Genomic DNA, 23,732 nt, shown 5'->3' on the forward strand with positions numbered 1-23,732 from the left:
ATGAAGAAGCTCAGAGAGCTACAGCGGGGCAAGACTGTGAAAGCATTTAAAGACAAACGGCACAAATTTTAAAATGAACTCTAAAAGACACAGGCAGCCAGTGCAGGGAGGCTAGCATGGGGGTTATATGCTCTCTTTTACAAGTTCCTGTTAGGAGTCGTGCAGCAGCATTTTGAACCAGCTGCAGACATGAGAGCAATGACTGACTGACCCCCACATAAAGTGCGTTACAGTAGTCCAGGTGGGAAGAAATATAAGCATGGATCACTGTTTCAAGATGCTGCTTTGAAAGAAAAGATTTGCCAGTCGCCTTAAATGATGACAACTGGACTTCACCACTGCTCTGATTTGGTTCTCCAATTTCAAATCACGTCCAACTTAAAACCAAGATCAGTAACAACAGGTTTAAAATAAACTTCCAGGAGTCCCAAATCTACAGAGGAGGACTCACAGGGACCAGTGGGTCCAAACACCAACAACTCTGTTTTCTTTTTATTAAAATTTAAAAAGTTTAGAGCCAACCAAGCTTTAATGTCATCTAGGCATGTCATGAGAGGTTTTATGCAGATGACACCCTTCTGCTTCAGTGGCAAATGAATTTGTCAGTCATTGGCATAACAATGAAATGAGATCCCATGCCTTCTAAAGATGGAACCCAGAGGCAATAAATACAGTAAAACGAGCAATGGCCCTAAAATTGAACCCTGTGGGACGCCGCATGACAGAGGAGCAGAAGATGATTTGGAACCGAGAAGGCTGACAGAGAAAGTTCTGACAAATAAACCTAACCAATTGAGTGCAGTGCCACCAACAGTTTTGGGAAGGTTAGTTTTAAAATGTATTCCATTACAGATTACAGAATACATGCCCCAAAATGTATTCTGTAACGTATTCCATTACGTTATTCGATGAGAGTAACGTATTCTGAATACTTTTGATTACTTAACATATTATCATGCTGTTTACAACTACATGATGTTAGGTAATCTTACACGGATGGATTAAGTGGCAGAAACACACACGGGCACAGGATAGTTGTGATGCAAGTTCATATACCAGAATAGGGAATATTTACAAGGAAGGGGGCTATATACAGTGACAGATAAAAATGTGCCAGGAGAGTAACACCGAAGAGATGAGACGAAGCCGAGGTATGCAGATGACGCACCGGAGCTACCTGACAACGAGGAACAAAACGGAGTTTACGGAGTACCGTTGATAGCCGAAAGTTAAACAAAAGTGGACGGGGAGAGTTGGAGAGCTTACTTGAAACACAAACTACAGCTGCAGCAGTGATCACAGCCTGATGGAACGTAGCTCTCCGTCGCGGATCCACAGTAGCCAACACCAAAAACGAGGCAGGCGAGCAGGCAGCGGAACAGGCTAAAACAAAAGAGAAGCAGGCAAAAAGTGGATCCTTAAAACATGCTGCTCCACAGCGTGGAATCAGCAGATTCAGCTTGCACTAACATGTTACCACTTGTGACAGCAGCAATACTCCGACACCAGACGTCCGTGACTCGGCTCCATAAAAGCGCTCACTGATGACGTCCGATGTGCCGCAGGTGTGCTGGAATGCCATCAAGCCCCGCCTCGCCTACCTATGCCAAAAAGGAAAACAAAACCCAAACAACAACAATACACCTACCCACCACCTCCTAACACATGAATGTACTATTGCTGTGATTTATTACTATTACTGAAGGTCCGCGGCTCCGAACCGTAGTAAAGCGACCTCTGGCTAATACGTCGGGGTCCCTGTCGGCTCGTATCTGAAAACTAGCTTTACTTTGTTGTCTGGGTCAACTTTGCTAGCGAGAGACAGAGAGAGGCGTTGAAAGGCTGCTCCAACGGAACTTATTGTTTCGGAGGAAAACAGGAACACGGTGTACAGTCGAGTCTTAATAGCTTACTTACAACTGGGCTGGTCAGGCACTCTTCTTGGCTGCAGTGGTTATTATTATATTTACATGCTTCCAGCTCCCGTTTTTGCTCAATGACAACTCGTACTTTTCCTTTTTCTCCCTCCCTCGCTCACAGACACATAACGGGTATGACGGCCCATTCTCCCTGCAGCACGGACTACACTGCCCATCAGCCTACATTCTTTAGAGCTATACCTGTAGCATTCTGCCTGTTAGCTTAGCACAACAACAACAACAGCAACAACAAAAAGGCGCTCTCTCACCCAGGAAACGCGCAGAGAGAGAGAGCGTCACCCTGTAACCATGACAACCGTAACGCTGCCGCCTGGAACAACAGAACATAGCTGTCAAACAAAACCCAAACAGTCCTGACCCGCGACAAGATGAAACAGGAAAGTACCGCAGTGTAATCCATTTATTTCAACAAAGTAACTGTATTCTGAATACCACCTTTTTAAACGGTAACTGTAACGGAATACAGTTACTCATATTTTGTATTCTAAATACGTAACGGTGGTACATGTATTCTGTTACTCCCCAACACTGGCCACCAATACCCATCACATCGCTTAATTGAGGAATTATAGTATTGTGGTCTTCAGTGTCAAAAGCAGCAGTTAGGTCAAGCAAGACAAGAACAACATGGTTACCAGAATCACATGCCAGAAGGATGTCATTAAAAACCCTTAATAATGCAGATTCATTGCTAGGAAGGGTTTTAAAACCTGACTGAAAAACCTCAAGGATGCCGTTATCATCTAGTCATCTTTCAGTTGACTAAAAACAATTTTCTCTAAAACCTTGGAAACTAAAGGCAGCTTGGAAATAGGCCTATAATTAGCTAAAACGTTGTGATCAAGGCCAGGTTTCTTAGCCCTTTGAGGTCCTCACCAAGAAAAAAAGCAATGTAATTTTGTTTTTTGCATTTCTTATTGATTTGGGTGAGTAATAACCAAAATCATTTTTTTCGATAGACCCTGTAGTTTTTAAAATATTGATCTGTACCAAGCGGTTGAGTGTCATGCAAATACGAGTACATTAGATAATACAGTTGAAAAAAATTAAATAAAGTGCCGAATTAAAATTAAATGAATAACAAAACCTATCCAGGGCATTGGATACAGTTTATTTCTAGCAGCATGCCAGTGAACATTGCTGTTTTCATTCCATCTAAGGACAGTATAATATCAAACAACAAAATACATAGTTTTTTCATCTGCAAATGTGAAAAATGTGATACAGCACAAAATACTCACATTCAGGCCACTTCTGATTGAATGCTACTGTGCAAAATCATTTTTGTTTTTTTAAAAAAAGAGAAAAAAAACAGTGCAAATGAAGCACATCTGCTTGCGGTTTTGGTCATTGGGGTCTTAGGGTGTAGCATTTATTCTGTGGTCTTGGAGAGCTGGATCATGTTAATCAAATTAACACTTAATTTGATTTATCAACAGCAATGGATAAACAATAATTTTATAGCAAATAATCAACATTAATAACATTTAGGTTATGTTAGCATTAGCACCATGAAGGGACAAATCAACTGTTCGGCTGACCACTTTTTTAAAAAAAAAATTAAATATTTAATTTCACTTTCTTAATGCTGTCAAGTGACATACATCTGTTTAGTAAGTCCTCTAACACTATCATATATCAAAAATTATATCTTCCTATCTTAGTTTAATCAAAAACATTGAAAATATGTTGGATGTTTTTTTTTGTTTCTGACTTCCTGTTTGGGAGAGGTATAAGAAGAGCCAACCGTTTACATTCACAGCGCCTTCTGGTGGATTTTTTTGGCATTACAGATGTAAACCAGGCCATCTGTCAGCTCTTTGTTACTTCGGAAACATGGCTTAAACAATTTCTCTTCCACGACGCAATCCGATAAAAACCGATCTCTTTACCCGTCGGCTTCCTGTGGCTGTCATGCGACTATTGCACTTAATAACACAACAGCTTCTTGCCATTCTTTGTGTGTCTTTTTATCGCTGTGTGACTGTTTTCATGTGAAAGCCTGCTTGCACTAGTACCGCTTGCCACTCGTTCCCAGAATCCTTTGCGCTTTTACCCTGGACTGACGTCACATTTTCAGTCTCTATAATGGCAGTTTTTGATGGATGTGGCTCTGATGCAGCCGTGGTAGCTGCTGATAATCACGATGCTATCAGGTACTGGCAAAAAGGAGGAAATCTGTCTTAGCACATTTGCGCCGCTGTGTGTTTTTGTGGTCTTCTTTTGGAACTATTTCAGTGAGTTTTAGTCGGAGTGTGGTGAAACTTGGTGTTTGGAATCGGTGATAGCTCTGGGAGCTAACTAGCCTTTCTTTAGCCGGTTACATGAAGTCTGTTTGGTTTTGTTTGTTTATGGACTTTTGGGCATTTATGTAACTACTCTTTTAATCATTGCTTGTTTCGTGTGTTTGGTGGTTGTAGAAATGTTTTCTATCAGACTTTAGCAGAGATTTCTGTGGATACCACACATGTCTTTTGTCCCCGGTACGGGAGCGTGGGGCTTATTAAAGTAAATTTGTAAGAATCAGCAATTTATTTAAGCTTTTCTCTCTTTTTCATTTTCTTTTGCTAACTGTGTTTAACAGGAACGTGGTCATTGAGAGCATCACAGTAGATGCTGCTGTTTCCTGTGTCTGTACAGAGTTTGATCTTCAGCACATGATGTTCGTCTGTCTCTGCATCTGTTTCTCTGACTGCAGCTGTGTTTGGAACATCCAATCCTCCAACACCTCAACTCTGCTGATCCTCTTTGAATCCTGGATCAGGAAGTTGAATATTTGGTCTTTAAGTTTCTGTCTTAAACTCAGTCTTACTTGGAGCTTCATGAGTGCAGCTCCTGTTCAGACAGGTGTTCACAGAGACAGGTATTAATGACCTTCCTGTTCCACATGTGTAAATGTGCACACTGCTGTTTGTGCCACGTGATGCTGCAGGATCTGTTAACATGATGGTAACATCTGTTCTAACAGCAGCTGTCACAGAGTGTTTGTCAAACGGCTCTCTGGCTGTTTCCTTCCTGTTCAAAGTTTACTTTCACTTCCTGAACTTTGTGTCTCTGACTGATGCTGATCGTCTCCGTGTGAAGCTCCGTGTTGAGGTAATGTTAACAGTGTGTAATGTTTCCTGGCTAACATCAGCTGTGTGCAGCTTAGTTCCAGCACAAATCTGCCGCTCCATAGTTCACGGTAACGGACTCACAGCTGGACCAACGAGGCCGAGTGTGTCCGCCATGACCTGTTCGCCTGTGATCAGAGTCTGAATGAGAGCAGGAGCAGAGTTAGCTGATGGTCAGCAGCTGAACTCCGAGTCATTGTTACTTCCTGATGACTGAAGGCAGTTTTTCCTGCCTCCATCAGTCTGTGGAGGAGGTGGAGAGGAGCCCCTGCTCTCCCCTCACTGACTCTCTGACTGTGGCCTGAGCTCGATGGAGAGACTCTGAGCTCTGAGTCTTTATACCCACAGACTCAGAGAGAGGTCACAGCTGGTTTGATAGATTATTTATCACAGGTGGAGTTTAGACACAGATTAAACACGTAAACGTCTGATTTTATAAAAACTGCATCACAAAGAGTTGGCTCCGCTCCAACAGGAAGTGACATTTCCACCACAGAGAGTCATGTGACTCAGACTGTTTCCTCCAGCAGACGGTTGCCTGCTAACCAGTGTAGAAACCAATGACTGTATAAAAGATGTACGACGCGACCCCGCCTCCTCCCATTGTGCAAAAATGAAGCCAAAATATCCCGCTTCTGGAGGCTGCCATCTTGCAAATTTGGAGCCAGAGTCTGCGCAGTAGTGACTTGAGGTGGAGCGACTGTGTAACGCTCCCGCCCACACACCCGCTGGACGTGACCGCAAACACGCCCCCCTACACTTTCTACTAGTGATGGGATTTCCGGCTCTTTTTAGAGATCCGGCTCTTTCGGTTCGGCTCACTAAAAAGAGCCGGCTCTTTTGGCTCCGAACCGGCTCTTCGATCGTGATCGTGGCTCAAGAGTTGGGAGTTCGCCTTGTAATCGGAAGGTTGCCGGTTCAAGCCCCGGCTTGGACAGTCTCGGTCGTTGTGTCCTTGGGCAAGACACTTCACCCGTTGCCTACTGGTGGTGGTCACAGGGCCCGGTGGCGCCAGTGTCCGGCAGCCTCGCCTCTGTCAGTGCGCCCCAGGGTGGCTGTGGCTACAATGTAGCTGCCATCACCAATGTGTGTGTGAATGGGTGGATGACTGGATATGTAAAGCGCTTTGGGGTCCTTAGGGACTAGTAAAGCGATATATAAATACAGGCCATTTACCATCTTCAGGTTGTTTTGTTGCGTTAATTAATTTATTATTAACAATAATATAAAATTATGCACAAAAGGAATTACTATCGTAAAAAAAAGTGGTTTTATTTATATATGTTTATATATAAATATATGCGGTGGCCCCTAGAGACAAAACACGTGCAAACTCCAAAACACATTTCTAGCATGAACTGAACTTCCAAAGCAGAGCTACTAGATCACTTAAATTACACAATTGAAAGCATTTCAATTGTGTAATTTAAGTGATCTAGTAGCTCTGCTTTGGAAGTTTGTTTGTGTATTTATACACAGGCACTCATATATATTCAAATAATTTTAAAAAAAAGTTCATTTACCTGTTACTACCACACACCAAATCCAGTTGTTGGTACTTGCTGGCTTGTGTAGCCACAAGATAACAAAAGCTCAACACTGCGCCCAGCATCCTGGAGCACTTCTGTTGTCTTTTGTACGTGTTTTCACGTGTTTTGGAGTTTGTACGTGTTTTTACGTTTGTATGTGCTTTGACTCTAGGGGCCACCGTAAATACACTTTTATTTTTTCACTCCACATAAAATGTAATAAATAAATCATATTATACAAAAATCAACTATTCACATTTCAACTTTAACTATTTAAATTTTCAGCTGTTTCCTTTTACAAATTGAAAGTGAAAACAACACAAAACACTGCAAACCACAACACAATTGTGTAACTGTAACTTCTGTCGGTGCTGTGCTTTTGGAAACCGAATTTCCCAGAGGAACCCACCCAAGGGATTAATAAAGTTCTATCTTATCTTATCTTATCTTATCTTAATTAAATATAAATTATAATAGGAAAACAAAAAGAAGATGCACATTCTCTGTCATATGGGCCTGCATGAATAAACTTTCTGAATCCTTTATCATCTGCAACTGAAAATAGTTGTGGATGATTACTATACCTTTCTGATGTGACGTTGTTGTCCCTGCTCTCTCTCTCTCCCTCCCGCTCTGTTCCTGTGCTACTGAGTGTAACTACCGCCCCTCCCCCCTCTGCCCAGCGTAAAGCACAAGGCTCAGGTGCGAAGTGAAGCGGAAAAAAGTGCGAGAGAGAGAGAGAGAGAGAGAGAGGGTGAGAGAAAGAAAAAAAAAAAACCACGTGACGGCTCGCGATAAGGAGCCGGCTCGCATCGTTCACGTCAAAGAGCCGGCTCTAAGAGCCATTTCGTTCGCGAACGACCCATCACTACTTTCTACGTAGCCCGGCTGCTCGAGTTTTTTGCTGGTTTACCGCGTCTGAGAACTCGTCTAATTAAGGTAAATACAACCATGTCACTGTTATAAAAAAGACACACAGCTAGTGATGGTGAGATGAAGCCTCATGATGAACTGAAGCTTTTCACCCAATTGGTCGACTCATGGTTCGAAGCATTGTGATGATTCATTTGCTCTACTGCGCCATCAAGTGGACAATTCAAGTGAAGCGGGCTCTGTGATTATAATGATGTGTAAACCTCTAAACTGAATAAATAAATTGTTTTCTTCGTTATTTATCCCGAATATTGTCTCAGTATGTGTGATACAAAAGCGAAAGTGGAAAGTATCAGGACAGCGTTTTGGTATGATTGTGTAACTGTCTACCTCAGACAGTCTGTCAATAGTATAATTCAGATCATAGATCTGTACATTTGCATATTTGTATAGCTATAAAAAGAAAGCTGACACTTTCGAGACTTTATCTAATGTGTAAGCATCACAGCAGATGCCTTTGTGTCAACATAGCTCAGGCTAAAACAGAAAAACGATTATATAAAAATATTCAGCAGTAGATCAAAACCAAAACAAAACCATCAATCAACAAATGAACATTACCTGATGCTGCTGAATTGAAGCAGAGCAAATAGAGGTTTTATTAGAGACACACCTTAGCGTTTTGCAATTTTGCATAATGTTAAAAAGTTTCAATTGATCTCAGGTCTCTCTTGGAAATGAGATTTTTAATCTCAATGAGATTTTTTACCTGGATAAATAAAGGATTAATAAAAAATAATTTTAGTAGGCTATTGAACGGCAGAAATTAGGTTTTCTTTTCAGAAGTATTTAAATGGGAAAGAACAGCGTCTGACAAACAACGGAGGTCTTATGCATAACAAACAAGCGAATAATGCAGAAAACAGATTTTTAGACGGGAAACTGTTCTTGAAGTATTGTGTGTGTGTGTGTGTGTGTGTGTGTGTGAGAGAGAGAGAGAGAGAGAGAGAGAGAGAGAGAGAGAGAGAGAGAAAGCTGTGCATGAAGTGTGATTTTATCCTGGTGAAAGCAAAACAGCAAAAGTCAGAGGAAATTCATGACGATGTTTATGTGAAGCGTAGTTTGGATCTTCTTTTGCTGCTGGTTCGGTCAATATTGTTTGAAGAGAAATAAAACCTGCAGCTTCAGAATCAGCGCAAAAAAGGCGTAAACACGAAGCACGGACCCGCCGACGGATACTTTATTAGGATACTTAATATTAATATTAGGATACTTTATACGCATACTTTATGTCAGGGGTTGACATTTGTTCAAACACAAGTAAGAGAGAAAATGAGACACTGGCAGACCGACTCAGAGAGTTTTAAAGGAACGTGCACACGGGTGAATGCCTCTGAGAAGACAGACACACCGAGCACAGGCTGCTTGCTTTATTTATAAGGAAAAAATGGGTTACATAGTACTTCCTCTTTTAACTGTCAGAGCAGGGGTCAGGCATTATCTCAGCTTATCTAACCTTGCACACATATTCTGAAAATAACAATGCAGAAGTATATCATGCTTATCTGACATCACATATAGAGGTGAGGAATACAAAGTATATCATGACTTGTCAAACATCTCAAACACTTAAGTAAGGAATGCATTATGTTCTCTTTAACAATAAGCTTTAGCCGTGTGAAAATATATGAACACACACACATACAATATAAGGCATACTTGGTTAGAATATAAGGCTTACTTGATTATATTGTATTATAGAGATTTGGTTATATTGTATAATGTAGAAAAATCCCTAACATTTCCCTCCTGATGTTAATATATTTCACAGGTTTATATCAATACATAGTCACTTGTTAAATCACATTTTCAACTTGCATATCATTCAGTGAAGTACCTAAACATCAGCTCTGTGAAGACTATAATAGAGATTCTCCACTCTGTCCTCCATATTTAGCATATCATATTGGCGATGGGGATCCTCCATATCCCTCTGGATCAAGACAAAGTTTCCTAAAGTCTGGTTAAACATACTCATCACCATGCATTTCAAACAAGGAATAATGCAAGCAACAAAAATGCAAAATAGAAACATCATAGTACATAGGGCCAACAGGCCTTTAATCAGCAAAGATTTCCAGGAGCCGCTCAGCAACCAGTCCCACCAGCCTTGCTCATCGGTCTCGTAGTCCTGTTGCTGAGCGTCTCTCAGTTGTTTCAGAACATTCAAAGCATTTGTCATGTTTAATGAGTGTATGTTGTCAGGTATGTAGGTGCAACATGTCTTGTTGAACAGTATACAGAGACCTCCTTTCTCTGCAAGAACAATGTCCAAAGCTACTCGGTGTTGCATGACAGTGATGCGGATTGCATCAATTTCTTCATTCTGTGATTTGTCAATGCGAGCAGAAGCATTCAAAAACAGTCCAAAGCGGTAGTCTAAGGTTTCTATCCGTAGTGCGTGTTTTCCTACTCCTGTCCATGGAAACAGAGCGTGAACTACCTTTTCACCGGTGTTCCAGAGTTTGAAGTTCTCTGGCACGTCTGTTCCAAGGATTGAATCATGAGGCTTGATTTCTACATCACGCCTAACTCTGGTCTTGTTGTACACAGTTATCTTAAAAGTGTGATCTGAAACGAAGATGGGTGCACAACATCCTGACCAGTTGGGTGGCAGCATAAAGTATGCACGCTGTCCGCACAGCCATGCCATACCTTGTACCCAATAGGTGCCATTTACCTGTTGATTCAGGTTGACTGTCCCATACCCTACTCCTCCATAGGTTGCGTTGCAGTTGCTGGTATGGCCCAGTAATAATTTGGCTCACCTAAACCTTCACAAACAAAAATGTCTTCAGTTTGGCTCTGACTTTCAGAGAGCAGGAGTTTGGCTTGCATGCCACTTTCTTCAGGAATAACTCCTATTTTTAATTTTGTTAAAGCATCTCTTCCTAACAAATTTAGTGGACAAGATGGGTCATAGATGCACTGATTTTTGCAGCCACGGCCACTTTCTCTATGTGACATAAAGAGGGGAACGGTTAGATGTTGCAATGTCACATGTCCTGAGGCTGATTTCACAATTAAAGTGTCTTTTGAAAAAGTTACATTTGGGACTTCTACTGTTAAGACAGATCTACACGCTCCTGTGTCACAAAGGAATTTTACTGGGACACCATTTACATGCACTATAACTGTTGGCTTTGCTTCTGATCCTAGCAGTAGTTGTTCAATGTTGTAAACTTCCCCTTCACTTGTTTCACTTCCTTTCTCTCGTGCTAGTCATTCATCACGGCGTCTGCGCCTGTCATCATCACTTTCCTGTTCTTGGCTTACTCGAGCTTACTTTGCTCGAGACTTCTACAGTCTCGAGCAAAATGCCCGTTTTTACCACAGTTATAACATCTCATATCTCTTTTATCTCTTCTTTGTCCTGCTTTTTGCTTTCCCTTACGTGGCTTAAAGCCTGTTGTGTGTTTTTGCTGTCCTGAGAAAGCTATAAAGCCTGTCTCTGGGTCAATCATGAAAACTCCTTCAGTTTTCTCTTTTTGCCTCTGTACTTTAACTGCATGTTCCGCGTATTGTAGGGCATCGGGCAAAGTTCCTGTATTTTGAGTGACCCAATGTTTGTCTACATGTGCTTTTATTTTGGGCAGTAGGCCATTTAGAAAAGCATTTTTTAATTGTTGTTGAAAAGCAGACAGTGGATCGGGATCATGATTCAGCCCTGAGTTTTGTCTGAAAACTGGGCGTAAGCGATCCAAATAGTCTGATGCTGTTTCTCCTTCCTTTTGTTTGCACTCTCCTATTTTTCCATAATCTGGCCTTGGGGCTAAATTAACTTCTACTCTGCCGTACAAGTCATTTAGTTCCCGTCCCAACTGAAGAGTGTCTGGTCCTAACGCGTCGCCATTCTGGTCATTTCCTGTGAATTGACCTCTGGCTCTAGGAAAACGTAAACCTAATAAATCTTGAAGAACCTGGAGCATTTCATGACCATTCAAACCCCACCCCTGGCGAATCAACTCTACTGCGTCTCGCCACGGCCGAAAGCCTTCATTAAGGGGTGGCACATCTTTTAGCACATTCTCTCTGTCCTTATGGGACCAGGGTCGAAATGCATATATCAAAGGCTCTCCATCTATTGGTATGTCTCCTTGGGCGTCTGCGGGCCCAGTGGGTTGCCCATACCTAGGATTTGATAAGGCGACCATTGGAAACTGACCTACAGTTTCTGTTTTTTTGTAGTGATTATGTTTAGTCATAAGATTAAGGTGACGTTTTGCCTCTGCATAGGGATCTGGAACAAAAGGATTGTGGGGAGAGATTACAGGAAGTGCTGACGTAGGGTTTTGTGCAGCTGCTGCAGCTGTAGTGTGTGTGGACTGAGAGGAAGGTGCATAAGGAGGGGTTTTTTTTTCCTCTCCTGCAGCTTTCTGTTTATCTTTATTTTCTTGTTTTTGGGCACGTTTAGCACTGCGTTTATCATTTTCTGCCTCCCATGCTTTGAAAAGTTGCCATTCTGCTACACGTTTTGCTTTTTTCTTTTGACTTTTTTCCTCAAATAGTTCTTTTTGCAAAGCAGCTTTTAAAGCAGTTATTGACTCTTGGTTGCATTTGCCTTGCCAGGCTGGACAATAAATTTTATGTGGATTTCTCCACCTATTTGCACTGACTCTTCCTGCATTTGGACAGTTTTTTTCAAGCTTTTCTTCATCTGCTGTTAATTTTACTTTAGTTTTAGAATTACCCATTTTAAACTAATTACGTCAGAACTGTGACACTTTCTCTGGTACAAAGGAGCGGGCAGGTGGTCAATAACAGGCTTCTACTCTCTCACTATCTGAGAGAGCGGTTATTGATTTTACGTGATGACGCACAACCTTATCTTCCACTCCAACCAGTTCGTGAGTGTACACAGGAAAACACCTTGAGAAGTGGTTCGACCGCGTATTGGGTCGTAAAAACAACTCACTCCTCTATTTCAACACAAACAAAGCGCGTTTTTATGATTTTTATTGAGATTTTCCGTAATTTTTTATGTAACACCTTCAACCTGTTCCGTTGCAGCCACTCCTAGAGCGACCGGAACTTGTTCCGTTACAGCTGCTACCCAGAGCAACCGGAACTTTTAATAGCGATTTCTAGAATTTCGCTCTTGCCTGTTGTCTCCTAAAAGTCCCTCTTGGACTGAGATCTGTCGGCGCTAACCAGGTTTACACACTATTTTAAAGGAAAATCTCAATATCAACGTATTTTAGCGCTTGATGGAATGCAGTGTTTCATATTCACCTTACTGTGGCGCTGTGTTTTTGGATCCGGTGCTCATCGGGTCCTGGAGCCGTGAAGGCCGAACGCTGACCGGAGATCGAATTCACGTGTCCGGGTTTTCGCTTTACTGTACAGATTTCTTCCAGCGCAGGCGTCACGACGTCAGGATCCAATGGAGACCGTCTGTGGAAAACTGGACGTTAAAAATAACAGTCAGTTATCCGGCTACGAAGGACCAATTAAATGTCAGGGGTTGACATTTGTTCAAACACAAGTAAGAGAGAAAATGAGACACTGGCAGACCGACTCAGAGAGTTTCAAATGAACGTGCACACGGGTGAATGCCTCTGAGAAGACAGACACACCGAGCACAGGCTGCTTGCTTTATTTATAAGGAAAAAATGGGTTACATAGTACTTCCTCTTTTAACTGTCAGGGCAGGGGTCAGGCATTATCTCAGCTTATCTAACCTTGCACACATATTCTGAAAATAACAATGCAGAAGTATATCATGCTTATCTGACATCACATACTGAGGTGAGGAATACAAAGTATATCATGTCGTGTCAAACATCTCAAACACTTAAGTAAGGAATGCATTATGTTCTCTTTAACAATAAGCTTTACTCGTGTGAAAATATATGAACACACACACATACAATATAAGGCATATTTGGTTAGAATATAAGGCTTACTTGATTATATTGTATTATAGAGATTTGGTTATATTGTATAATGTAGAAAAATCTCTAACACTTTATTAGGAGAGAAAAAAAAAAACAAAAAACATCTCTTCCTTGCTGGTTCCATCGAAGAAGAACGAAGAAATGCTCAAGTAACTATGTAGCACGTATGTAATCCAATTCCACAACACGGTGTGATGGGGAATCAGCTGTGTTTTGCTGCCCATTTTATTTCGAATCTGGCGCGAACCGGTGAACCAGTCCCTGAATCAGTCACGTGGTACGGAATGCCCGCGAGGCCTCGAACGTCACTGCATACGTAATCAAGGCAAGCCTCGATACGCGCTTCACAAAAACGCCCCCGAGATTACCCGACACACGATTCGACGCTTCGACACACAGGACACATCACTACACACAGCTTATCATCGTATAGTTCTAAAATCACTCTGTTGTTAATTCGTTAGTTAGATTAGCCTCTAGCATACGCACTGTGTTGGAGGCTTGTTGCTAGCTAGTTAGCGATGCTACACACCTGTTACTCTTAATAGTCTTCAACACTTATGGGTTTTTTTTATCCATTTTTAGACAGCAATGAGATCAGCTGCACACTCCACAGAGGCCCAGAGTTACTGTTAATATCAAAAATATAATGCTGTCCTTTGAGATTTTAACATAAGAGTTTAATGGATCTAAAACTGTTTAAATCTCTAGTCTACAGCCTGGTAACATGGAGACTTTAAAAACATCAGCAGAACGTTTCAGTAGTGTAGTCTAATTTGTTCTTTTCATTTAATAATAGAGTCCATATTATATCAACAGCTACATTCACCCTGGAGAGAAACTAGTGAGGAAGACCATCAGGACCAAGCTGGGTTTCCTGCGTCCAGAGGTTTGGAGAAACTTCTTCCCTTTCTTTCATCACAGCTCCTGTGCCAGAAGTTCTGTTGACCCACTGAGAGAGTCTTCATTTAAGAAACACCAGGAAGACTAAAGCTCATGTTATTGATTGTTACATCCTGATACATCAAACTATGTACCAGGTTTTAAATTGTGTTGATAGGCCACGTAAAACTGATGTTTTTTCTGAATAAAACAGTGGCGTTTCCTCCGGGAAGAAACGGTTAAAACGGCGTTTTCCAAGGAGAGTGCTAGCAAACACGCTTTGCTTGTGAGTGAAAAAAGAAAAAACACTCCTTCCCTATTGGTGGAAAAATGTACCACGTCGACCAATCAAAAAATGATATGTCAAAATGTGGCATTTGGTTGTTTGGGAAGAGGCGGAGGTTTTAGGAGTGAGAGAGCGAGAAAGAGACAGTTTTGAGACATGAGAAATTTCTGACATTTCCCGTGTTTGGAGTCTCAAGTTAGTGTGTTGACTAGTGTAGTGTAGTCGTTGTTTTGTTTTGTGTGTCAGTTCTACTAGTGAATGTCACATTTGCTGCCTTAAAGCCACCAAAGGCAGGTTGCAGTGTAAACGCTGACACAGCTGCTGTCAGACCTGCAGGTTTATCCCTGTGCTGTTCTCATCTGTGTCAGAGTGACACAAACTATTTTTTGGAGTTGCATGAATCATTTGTGTGTCTTCTTCTTTGATGCAGAACAGCTGATTGTTCTGTACATAGTTTTGAATGGTTAAAAACGTCTGAGCCTCGGCTGCATTTTTAGGTAAACAGTACCAAATAACTTTGTTGTTTGCAAAACTTGTGCATATTTTTTTTAAAAATGTACAATTTCTATTTGCATTTCAAGTTATGAAAATGATTTGTTAAACATATTTGTGGTTTTTTCAGTAAAAAATAAAACTTTCTACTTGTATTTTAAATTTCGTCTGAATTTAGATAAATTGTGCTGACACATTATGTCAAAATGAGTAAATAACAGATTGGCAAGAGAAACAGTTTTTAAAGGTGAAATATAGAGAACAAATCAAAAGTAGTCAAAAACGGCCAATTATACCCTGGACCCCAGAGGGTTAAAGGCTAAAAGCAAAGTTTTCGCTATTTACTGTTTATATTTGTGTGTATTGCTGCAGCTTTTTTGAGTATTAACTTGGTGCCTTTGGGTGAAATAACGGTAATATGAGTGATCCATATGGTCACAAAGAATAGCCTCTTGTTTCTGTGCTACCAAAGTTCCCCGGCTTTCATTCATAATGTGTTTCTGGTCAGCACCTGCACATTAAACTACTCAAACATTATAAATGTCTTCAAGCTCACACTGAGGCCTGTGGGGCACAATCAGCCACTGAGACAGTACACACATTTATATGAATATTTCATACTTTAAGTCTGCCTGTTTATTTAAGTGAGATGAACAAAATACATTGGAATTGTATTTAATAATATCACAGATGATAAATTAAATAGATTTTAAGTAGATGCTTGTGCATTCTTAAAGTCTTATATGTTGAATTGAACTATGTGATGTGTTCAAAGCCTCCCAGTCAGTGCTGTTCTCCATGCCTGTCTGACATGATGTTATTAGCACAAACACTTTAAAGGTGATCGTTTAGGACTTCAGCAATAATACAGACAGCAATGTAGTTAGCAATAAAACAGTTTTATTGGGAATTAACTTAAAAAACAAACAAACATCTGTCTCCTATTTTCTGTCACACAGGAAAGAAGCATCAATATCTGATGAGAAGACTTATTTCTTTCTTTTTGGGGTTTTTTCAACAGGAGAAGAATATCTAACAAGTTGATTTGTTCACATCTTAATTTTTAAGTGAAATGTGCATTTTGAGTTTATACACAGTTTCCTTTTGCAGTATTTTTGTGTGGAGTGTTTTTCTATTTCTTAACAAAAAGGGAATAAAGGTGTTTAAGTTCACCTAGGATGATTTGTCTTAACTTTCACATGGTCTTACTGAGGTGATGTGAATTGAAACATGCATTTTTTTTTGGCGGTGAGGGAGGGATGTGCTGGAAAAGTTTGAAAAGGGACCTTGAAAGTGCTTGAATTTGACCCTGAAAAAGGCGTATGAACCCTGATCATTATAATTAGCCTGTGTAAGTCCTGAGTGTCCTCCAGTTCAGTGTCTTTGTCAGTCCCACATGTGTCGTTTCTGTTCAGCTGGTCTTCCAGTCAGTCATCCATCTCAGGCTCTGTCATTCTGTCATAAACACCAGCCTTCACCACCTGTGAAGCCTGCGCTTGGGTCCTCTCTTCTCCACATCCACACTGCGATGCTGTGACATATACAGTACATAAAATCAAAATTCACGTTTTATGCAACTAAAGTGTTTCATTATGTAGGCTACAGAACATAATTCAGTTATAGACGATATATGAAACATGTATACTTACTGCATTTGAATCATTTAAACCATATGTGATATAAACACCTGCACGTGTGTTTGAAAAAACAAACGCTTTGATTTTGACACCCCAAGAAAATCTTCCTAGATCTGCATGTGTTCAGAGTAATAGCCGAATAAACAGCAGCAGAAGCTGATTGATGAACAGCTGCATGACATATCAGCTGTAGCTGCAGCATCTGCACAGAGTTTGATTGGCTAACGCTGATTTGTTTGTTTTTTTAAACAGGACAGCAGAGAGAGAGAGAGGAGGAGATGAAGAGTGCAGCAGATTGATGAGACAGTGAAGAAGAGGTGAGCATCTGACAGAGCAGAGCCAGTTTAAAGGAGCCTCACAAGCTCACACATGACAGCTTCATCAACATGGAGCTCTGAGTGTTTATTAAAGGATCATTGGACGCTCTGACACAGCTGACTGCAGCCTTTAGCTGTGAGCACACAGTGTCTCACATTTACATTCACTTCCCTGTCAAACTCAATAACTTTAAACAGCTGCTGTTATCAGGTGAAGATAGCAAAGCTTTCAGGGCTGAGCCCCAGTGTTTCAGGATAATGGCCCCAGAGACCACAGTCACATATGTGGGGAAGGATTTTAAGTTTAAAACTTCCTTTAAGCACTAACAGCAGAGACGCACAAAGTCGCAGACAGGGAACAAAGTATTTTAGGTTTGTATTGTCAGATTATTTAATCATTATACTGAACAAATATGTGAAAAAGTAAAAACCTCTATTATGATGAGGTTATCACTACATTCACATGTCATCGATGTGTTCTTTCACACAGATCAGTTTCAGTGTGTGTGGCCCGTACACTAAACCATGACACAAATTCATATGATGTGACACCCAGACTGTGTTCACTGTTTCTTTTGGTAAAATCATCTTCTCGTGTTTTTATAGAAAGATGATGGAAGAACCTAAAGAACAGCCAGCCAAAGCAGCTCCATCAGCAGGTAGGAGATCAGTGCTTTGTATGATGAGACGTATGGATGTATAGACTTCAGGCAGATTCTTTTTTGTAACTGTGACAAGTACATAAAATTCACAAGTTGTAACCTGTCCTAATCTTTGCCTTAATCTTTCTGTGGGACATTAATATAACATGAGAACTTCCAGTCTAAGGAGTTTGGCAGAGAAACAACTGGACTTTTTTGTACTTTGAACCCACATATGAGCTTAAAACGATGCCACCTTGAAATGAAACTGAAAAAATATTGAAACTGAAACAAATGTATTGAAAGTGAAAAAAAAATGATAGTGAAAAAACATAAATATAGAAATTTAAAGAAAAAACTCACTGTTCATGTGGTTTTCACACTTACATCGTTTTTTTTCCACGTACAGTTACTTTTTCAGCTTCAATTAGTTGGCACTGCTTCGGCATCTGAGGGTGCGCTTGAGGAGCGGGGCTTCAGAGCCACATATATGAGCCACATATGTTTGCGCACATTATATTGCTGACCAGTGACTGTAGAAATCATGGACGACCTAATATCTGCAGCAGCCGCAGTCATGAAGAAACTTGCGTATCTCTGAACGGCACATAGAGCGGGGACGCTGAGAGGAGGTCCAGCGTTTACCGACTGTTTCAACCTGACAGACTCAGGTGTTCTTCAGTGTCCGCCTGACAGAAGGACCTGAGAGCTGCCACAATATTTTTGGTAAGTGAAAGGTGTTTGTAAGCTAATCTGTAGCTAACATCCTTAGCTAGCTAGCTAAGATGGGCACTCGGCTATCGGCAAAACTTGTTTTGTAAAGTTTGTTTAGCTAACCTATGCAGGTGAACGAAATGAACAGAAACGCACCGGGCTGCTCAGTCAGTAACTAACCACAGTTACTGTACTTTTATTATGAGTATCACACTGTAAGAGCAACAGGCTGCACTCTGCTGCAGCTCCTGTGCAGAGCTGATTATTAAATATGTGCAAACAGCAGCATGTTTTCACTCTTTTGCCACATCTGTAAGGATATTAACACATATTTTAAAAAAGGCTTGCACTTTAGTAACCCCTCATTAATCATTAATTACGGATTAAATAGCAAAGCCTAATATTTATGTACTCAAACCAAATACTTCTGCTTGGCAGCTTAAGTTAAAATGTGTGTTTCATTTTTCCTCGGATTACATTTTTAGCACTGACTCTGTGTATTGTTTTTACTAAGTTTGTTTCAAATGTTCAGGTTTAATAAAACAGTCTGAATCATTCTTATTGAGGTACGTTCACAAATGTACATGTGCAGTACAGCTTACATCCTTTGAGAGGGAAAAAAGCATTAATATTTGTTATGATACCTCTGTATGTTGGTGACCACGGTGCAGCAGCAGACTGAACCAGGACTGAAACCTGCTCCGTCTGCTCATGTATGGAGACTCACATTCACAAAGCACCAACAACTCAAAGGTTAACATTATATTGGAAAATCTGTTGGTATATACGGCTTTAAAAAATAAACAGCTCGTATGTCAGCAGAGCTGAAGAACTAAAGAAATGTAACAGAAGAACTTCAGATCCTCGGTGTGTGAGGACAGAAGGATCAGCTCTATTTCATATTTGAGATAAACTTTTTATTTCAGTTTGTGATGGTTCTGTTCTCTTTGTGATTACAAGAGCTGCCCTCAGATTCAGACCTCAGCACCACCCAGTGACAGCAGACAGATCATCCAACATGTTCACATGTTAACTGCAGAATGAACTGATGCAAACAGTACAAAGGTTAAAGCACCACATGTGCTGTAGTGAAAGCTGCAGCTGTTTTATGGATAAAAACAAAGTCAAAAGGATTAATCACCCATGTAGCATATGAATGTTGGGTTTTTCTCTGTATCTATTATTGTACGATCTACTGTACAATATAAATCACCTTGAGGCGACTGTTGTTGTGATTTGGCGCTATATGAATAAAATTGAATTAAATTGAAATGTAACTGTGTCACAATATATCAGCATTAACAGGACCTCAGCTTGGTGTTTCACAAAGCTGCTGATCTCAGACCTGCACAGCTTCCGTTTTAAACACTGAATGTACTCAGCTGCATGAAGAGCACGTTTGAGTTTCTCTGACACAATTAAATAAAAACTGATGAAGGTCAAAGGTCGTCACTTGTATGTCGAACTACAGACTTGTCATCTGGAATTCTTTCACAGGTTTTTTTTTGCCAATAGTGTGTTATTTACCATAAAGTGATTCAGAGTCATTCATACCAGAGTAACCAGAGAGGATAATATATTTTTAAATATATAACTATCCACAGGACTGAATATAATATCTCTAAGTAAAAGTCCAGAGACTCTGAGCATTATCCAAGTATTTATAACATTACACAAAGCAAAGTTCTCCATCACACAACGCTCAAAAAGAGATTTCTACGCCGAGTATGCATCATTCTCGGACTCCTCTCATACTGCCAATAAACTCTTCCAGCTCCTCCTCCCCTCCAGGAGGCGCTACAGGAGCCTTCAGACTAAAACCAGCAAGTTTAGGAACAGCTTCTTCCCCACAGCTGTCACCCTACTGAACTCAGTCCCCGCTGAGCCTTTCCATCAACACTCACCTAACCCTTCTACACTCCTCCTCCCAGTGACCATGATCTTTTCATTATCAACATTCACAACGTTGGTTACTGCTGTAGTTTTAGGACACTGACATGGTGTAGTCTCTGTTATAGTGTGTACACTGTTATAGTCTGTTCAGAGAGCTACGCTTCCACTACTGTAGATATTTTCATAGCACTCTGTAGATCTGTTTACCTCACAGTGCTTCATCTTTATATATGTATATTTGTTCATAGTATACTTGTATACCTGCCCGTCTGTATAGCAATATAGAACAGCTGTATAGCAATACAGATCATCTGTGTATCGGTTACAATATTCTTTTTCAGTTTCAATTTTTTCTTCAGTTTCATTTTAAGCTGGCATCATTTTAACCGCACACACCCTAAAATGCAGTATTTGTTGATGAGATGATGAAGTGTTAATTCAACAAAGTTAGAATACAGTGGAACCCCAACTTACGAAATTAATCCGTTCCCGAGGGTCTTTCGTAAGTCGAAAATTTTCGTAAGTCGAAACAGCCATTGCACCTTTTAAGTGAGGCGATGCTGAACGATAGGCTTTAGACTAATTGCTAACTAGAACAACAATACGTCATTCAAGTGGAACAGCGAAGCACGAGACCGAAAGCCAAGGGGTTGTCACATGATTCGGAAGGCATTGTGGGCATTGTAGGCTCAGCCAATCAGAGCCAGGGGATTTCGTTACACGGGCATTTTACCATAACACGGGCAGAAATATTGCCGTTCATTGCCTTCGTAACTTGGATTTTTTGTTAAATGGGGTATTCGTAAGTCGGGGTTCCACTTTATTTTTCACATTATTTCGACTGAGAAGCATGTTTATGTCTCTTTCTTCTTCCTGTAGAGGAGGAGCTTGCCAGGGTGCGGTCAGCCTTTGTCTGGAGGGTAACAACAGAAATCCTCACACAGCTGCTTGAGGCCCTCGTATGTGACACTGTCTTAAATGAGTTGGAGAAAGAATCGATACTGGAGGGGAACCCACTCAGAGCAGATAAGGCACGCAGCTTCATCGACACAGTGAGGAAAAAAGGAGACGAAGCATGCAAGATAACAATCAAGCATCTTCAGATCAAAGATCCTTCTCTTTTCTCTCAGCTGCGTTTATATTCTGATCCATCTGCTCAACAAGGTGAGGTCATGCATCATATACCATGAATAAAAATGGTCACCTTGCAGTTTGTTGATATGTGAAAGTGAAACCTCAGAATTCATTGTAAGAAAAAGGAGAGGGCAAGAACGTCATTCTACGATGAATGTTTGGATTTGTTACATGCCTGCAAATGTATTTTCTAAACTACATGGAGGAATTTGATGATCGTCATAAACGTGTGAAACTACTTAGATCTAATGTGAGCTGTATTTAATTAAACACAAGTGTTCTTTACTTTTAAAAACCATGCAAACTGATTGCCTTAAAAAAGACAAGCATCAGTCATTTGACTTAAATGTTTAATGAAAAAAAATGCCACATTTATATATAATAAAGTAAAGCACATGTTTTGTGTGGCCAGAAACGGTTTACATTGTCTTTCGCCATTGTAATATATGACAAGAATTAATGAATCTCTCTCAGATGCTTCTTTAAATAACATAGCAGTGGGGAACATTATGACACTTCAATGTTGTTATTTTTGGTTACAAAGTTTGGAGAAGAGGCACAGAAAGCAGAAACCTGTTTAGCCTGCACATGTTGGCATCAGGTACATATGAAAAGCTGCAAAGCAATGCAGATGTGGAGGTTCAAAACATTTAATGTGGCTGTTTTCAGGAAATACATTTAGGAATTCCTGTAGCCCCTTTTTGATGAATTTCTGGTAGAATGAGTATATTAAAAACTAAAATGTATGAAAGGCTCAACAAAGGGCAAAGTATGTCAGATAGCTCCTTGAGACCAGATTTGTACTTTTCCTTCTTTTTTCCTTTTTTGATTCAGATGCTCTTCAGAAGTGTCAGCCTAAACTTAAGTCTGTCTTGAAGAAGAAGTTCCAGTGTGTGTTTGAGGGCATCGCTAAAGCAGGAAACCCAACCCTTCTGAATCAGATCTACACAGAGCTCTACATCACAGAGGGAGGGACTGCAGAGGTCAATGAGGAACATGAGGTCAGACAGATTGAAACAGCATCCAGGAAACCAGACAGACCAGAAACAACCATCAGACAAGAAGACATCTTTAAAGACACACCCAAAAGACAATACCTGATCAGAATAGTGCTGACAAAGGGAGTGGCTGGCATTGGGAAAACAGTCTTAACACAGAAATACAGCCTGGACTGGGCTGAAGACAAAGCCAACCAGGACATCCAGTTCATATTTCCATTCACTTTCAGAGAGCTGAATGTGCTGAAAGAGGAAAAGTTCAGCTTGGTGGGACTTGTTCATCACTTCTTTACTGAAACCAAAGAAGCAGGAATCTGCAGCTTTGAAGACTTCCAGGTTGTGTTCATCTTTGATGGTCTGGATGAGTGTCGACTTCCTCTGGACTTCCACAAAACTACAATCCTAACTGACCCTAGAAAGTCCACCTCAGTGGATGTGCTGCTGATAAACCTCATCAGGGGGAAACTGCTTCCCTCTGCTCGCCTCTGGATAACCACACGACCTGCAGCAGCCAATCAGATCCCTCCTGACTGTGTTGGCATGGTGACAGAGGTCAGAGGGTTCACTGACCCACAGAAGGAGGAGTACTTCAGGAAGAGATTCAGAGATGAGGAGCAGGCCAGCAGGATCATCTCCCACATCAGGACATCACGAAGCCTCCACATCATGTGCCACATCCCAGTCTTCTGCTGGATCACTGCTACAGTTCTGGAGGATGTGCTGGAAACCAGAGAGGGAGGACAGCTGCCCAACACCCTGACTGAGATGTACATCCACTTCCTGGTGGTTCAGGCCAAAGTGAAGAAGGTCAAGTATGATGGAGGATCTGAGACAGATCCACACTGGAGTCCAGAGAGCAGGAAGATGATGGAGTCTCTGGGAAAACTGGCTTTTGATCAGCTGCAGAAAGGAAACCTGATCTTCTATGAATCAGACCTGACAGAGTGTGGAATCGACATCAGAGCAGCCTCAGTGTACTCAGGAGTGTTCACACAGATCTTTAAAGAGGAGAGAAAACTGTACCAGAAGAAGGTGTTCTTCTTTGTTCATCTGAGTGTTCAGGAGTTTCTGGCTGCTCTTCATGTCCATCTGACCTTCATCAACTCTGGACTCAATCTGATGGAAAAACAACAAGCAAAATTATGGTCTAAATTATTTAAAAATAAAAAGAATTTAAAATCTCTCCACCAGAGTGCTGTGAACAAGGCCTTACAGAGTCCAAATGGACAGCTGGACTTGTTCCTCCGCTTCCTCCTGGGTCTTTCACTGCAGACCAACCAGAGTCTCCTAGAAGATCTGCTGAGACAGACAGGAAGTGGCTCACAG

The 23,732-nt window shown here is 41.0% G+C and overlaps 1 protein-coding gene and 1 long non-coding RNA gene across 2 annotated transcripts; one reads left to right on the plus strand and one right to left on the minus strand.

The window, feature by feature from the left end:
- Positions 1-1,032: 1,032 nt before the first annotated feature.
- Positions 1,033-1,595, minus strand: LOC120722421. Its single transcript, XR_005693447.1, has 2 exons — positions 1,267-1,595; positions 1,033-1,177 (listed from the first exon to the last, which is right to left on the minus strand). It is a non-coding gene; the product is annotated as an uncharacterized LOC120722421 (long non-coding RNA).
- Positions 1,596-3,918: 2,323 nt separating this feature from the next.
- LOC120722419 (caspase-1-A-like) lies at positions 3,919-22,518 on the plus strand. The gene is made up of 6 exons (XM_040013414.1): positions 3,919-5,036; positions 16,962-17,026; positions 17,633-17,685; positions 21,154-21,438; positions 22,243-22,383; positions 22,514-22,518. The coding sequence occupies exons 3-6, from the start codon at positions 17,637-17,639 to the stop codon at positions 22,516-22,518; spliced, it is 480 nt and encodes a 159-aa protein (XP_039869348.1). The 5' UTR covers positions 3,919-5,036; positions 16,962-17,026; positions 17,633-17,636.
- Positions 22,519-23,732: the final 1,214 nt, after the last annotated feature.

Source organism: Simochromis diagramma, unplaced genomic scaffold (genome assembly GCF_900408965.1).
Source record: "Simochromis diagramma unplaced genomic scaffold, fSimDia1.1 OVJJ01000635.1, whole genome shotgun sequence".
Taxonomy (NCBI): domain Eukaryota; kingdom Metazoa; phylum Chordata; class Actinopteri; order Cichliformes; family Cichlidae; genus Simochromis; species Simochromis diagramma.

Bases quoted from the DNA above. Each gene is read 5' to 3' on its own strand.
- LOC120722419 (XM_040013414.1), top strand. From the start codon at position 17,637: ATGATGGAAGAACCTAAAGAACAGCCAGCCAAAGCAGCTCCATCAGCA. The intron at 17,686-21,153 runs GTAGGAGATCAG...TTCTTCCTGTAG, and splicing joins CAAAGCAGCTCCATCAGCAG to AGGAGGAGCTTGCCAGGGTG. The intron at 21,439-22,242 runs GTGAGGTCATGC...TTTTTGATTCAG, and splicing joins TGATCCATCTGCTCAACAAG to ATGCTCTTCAGAAGTGTCAG.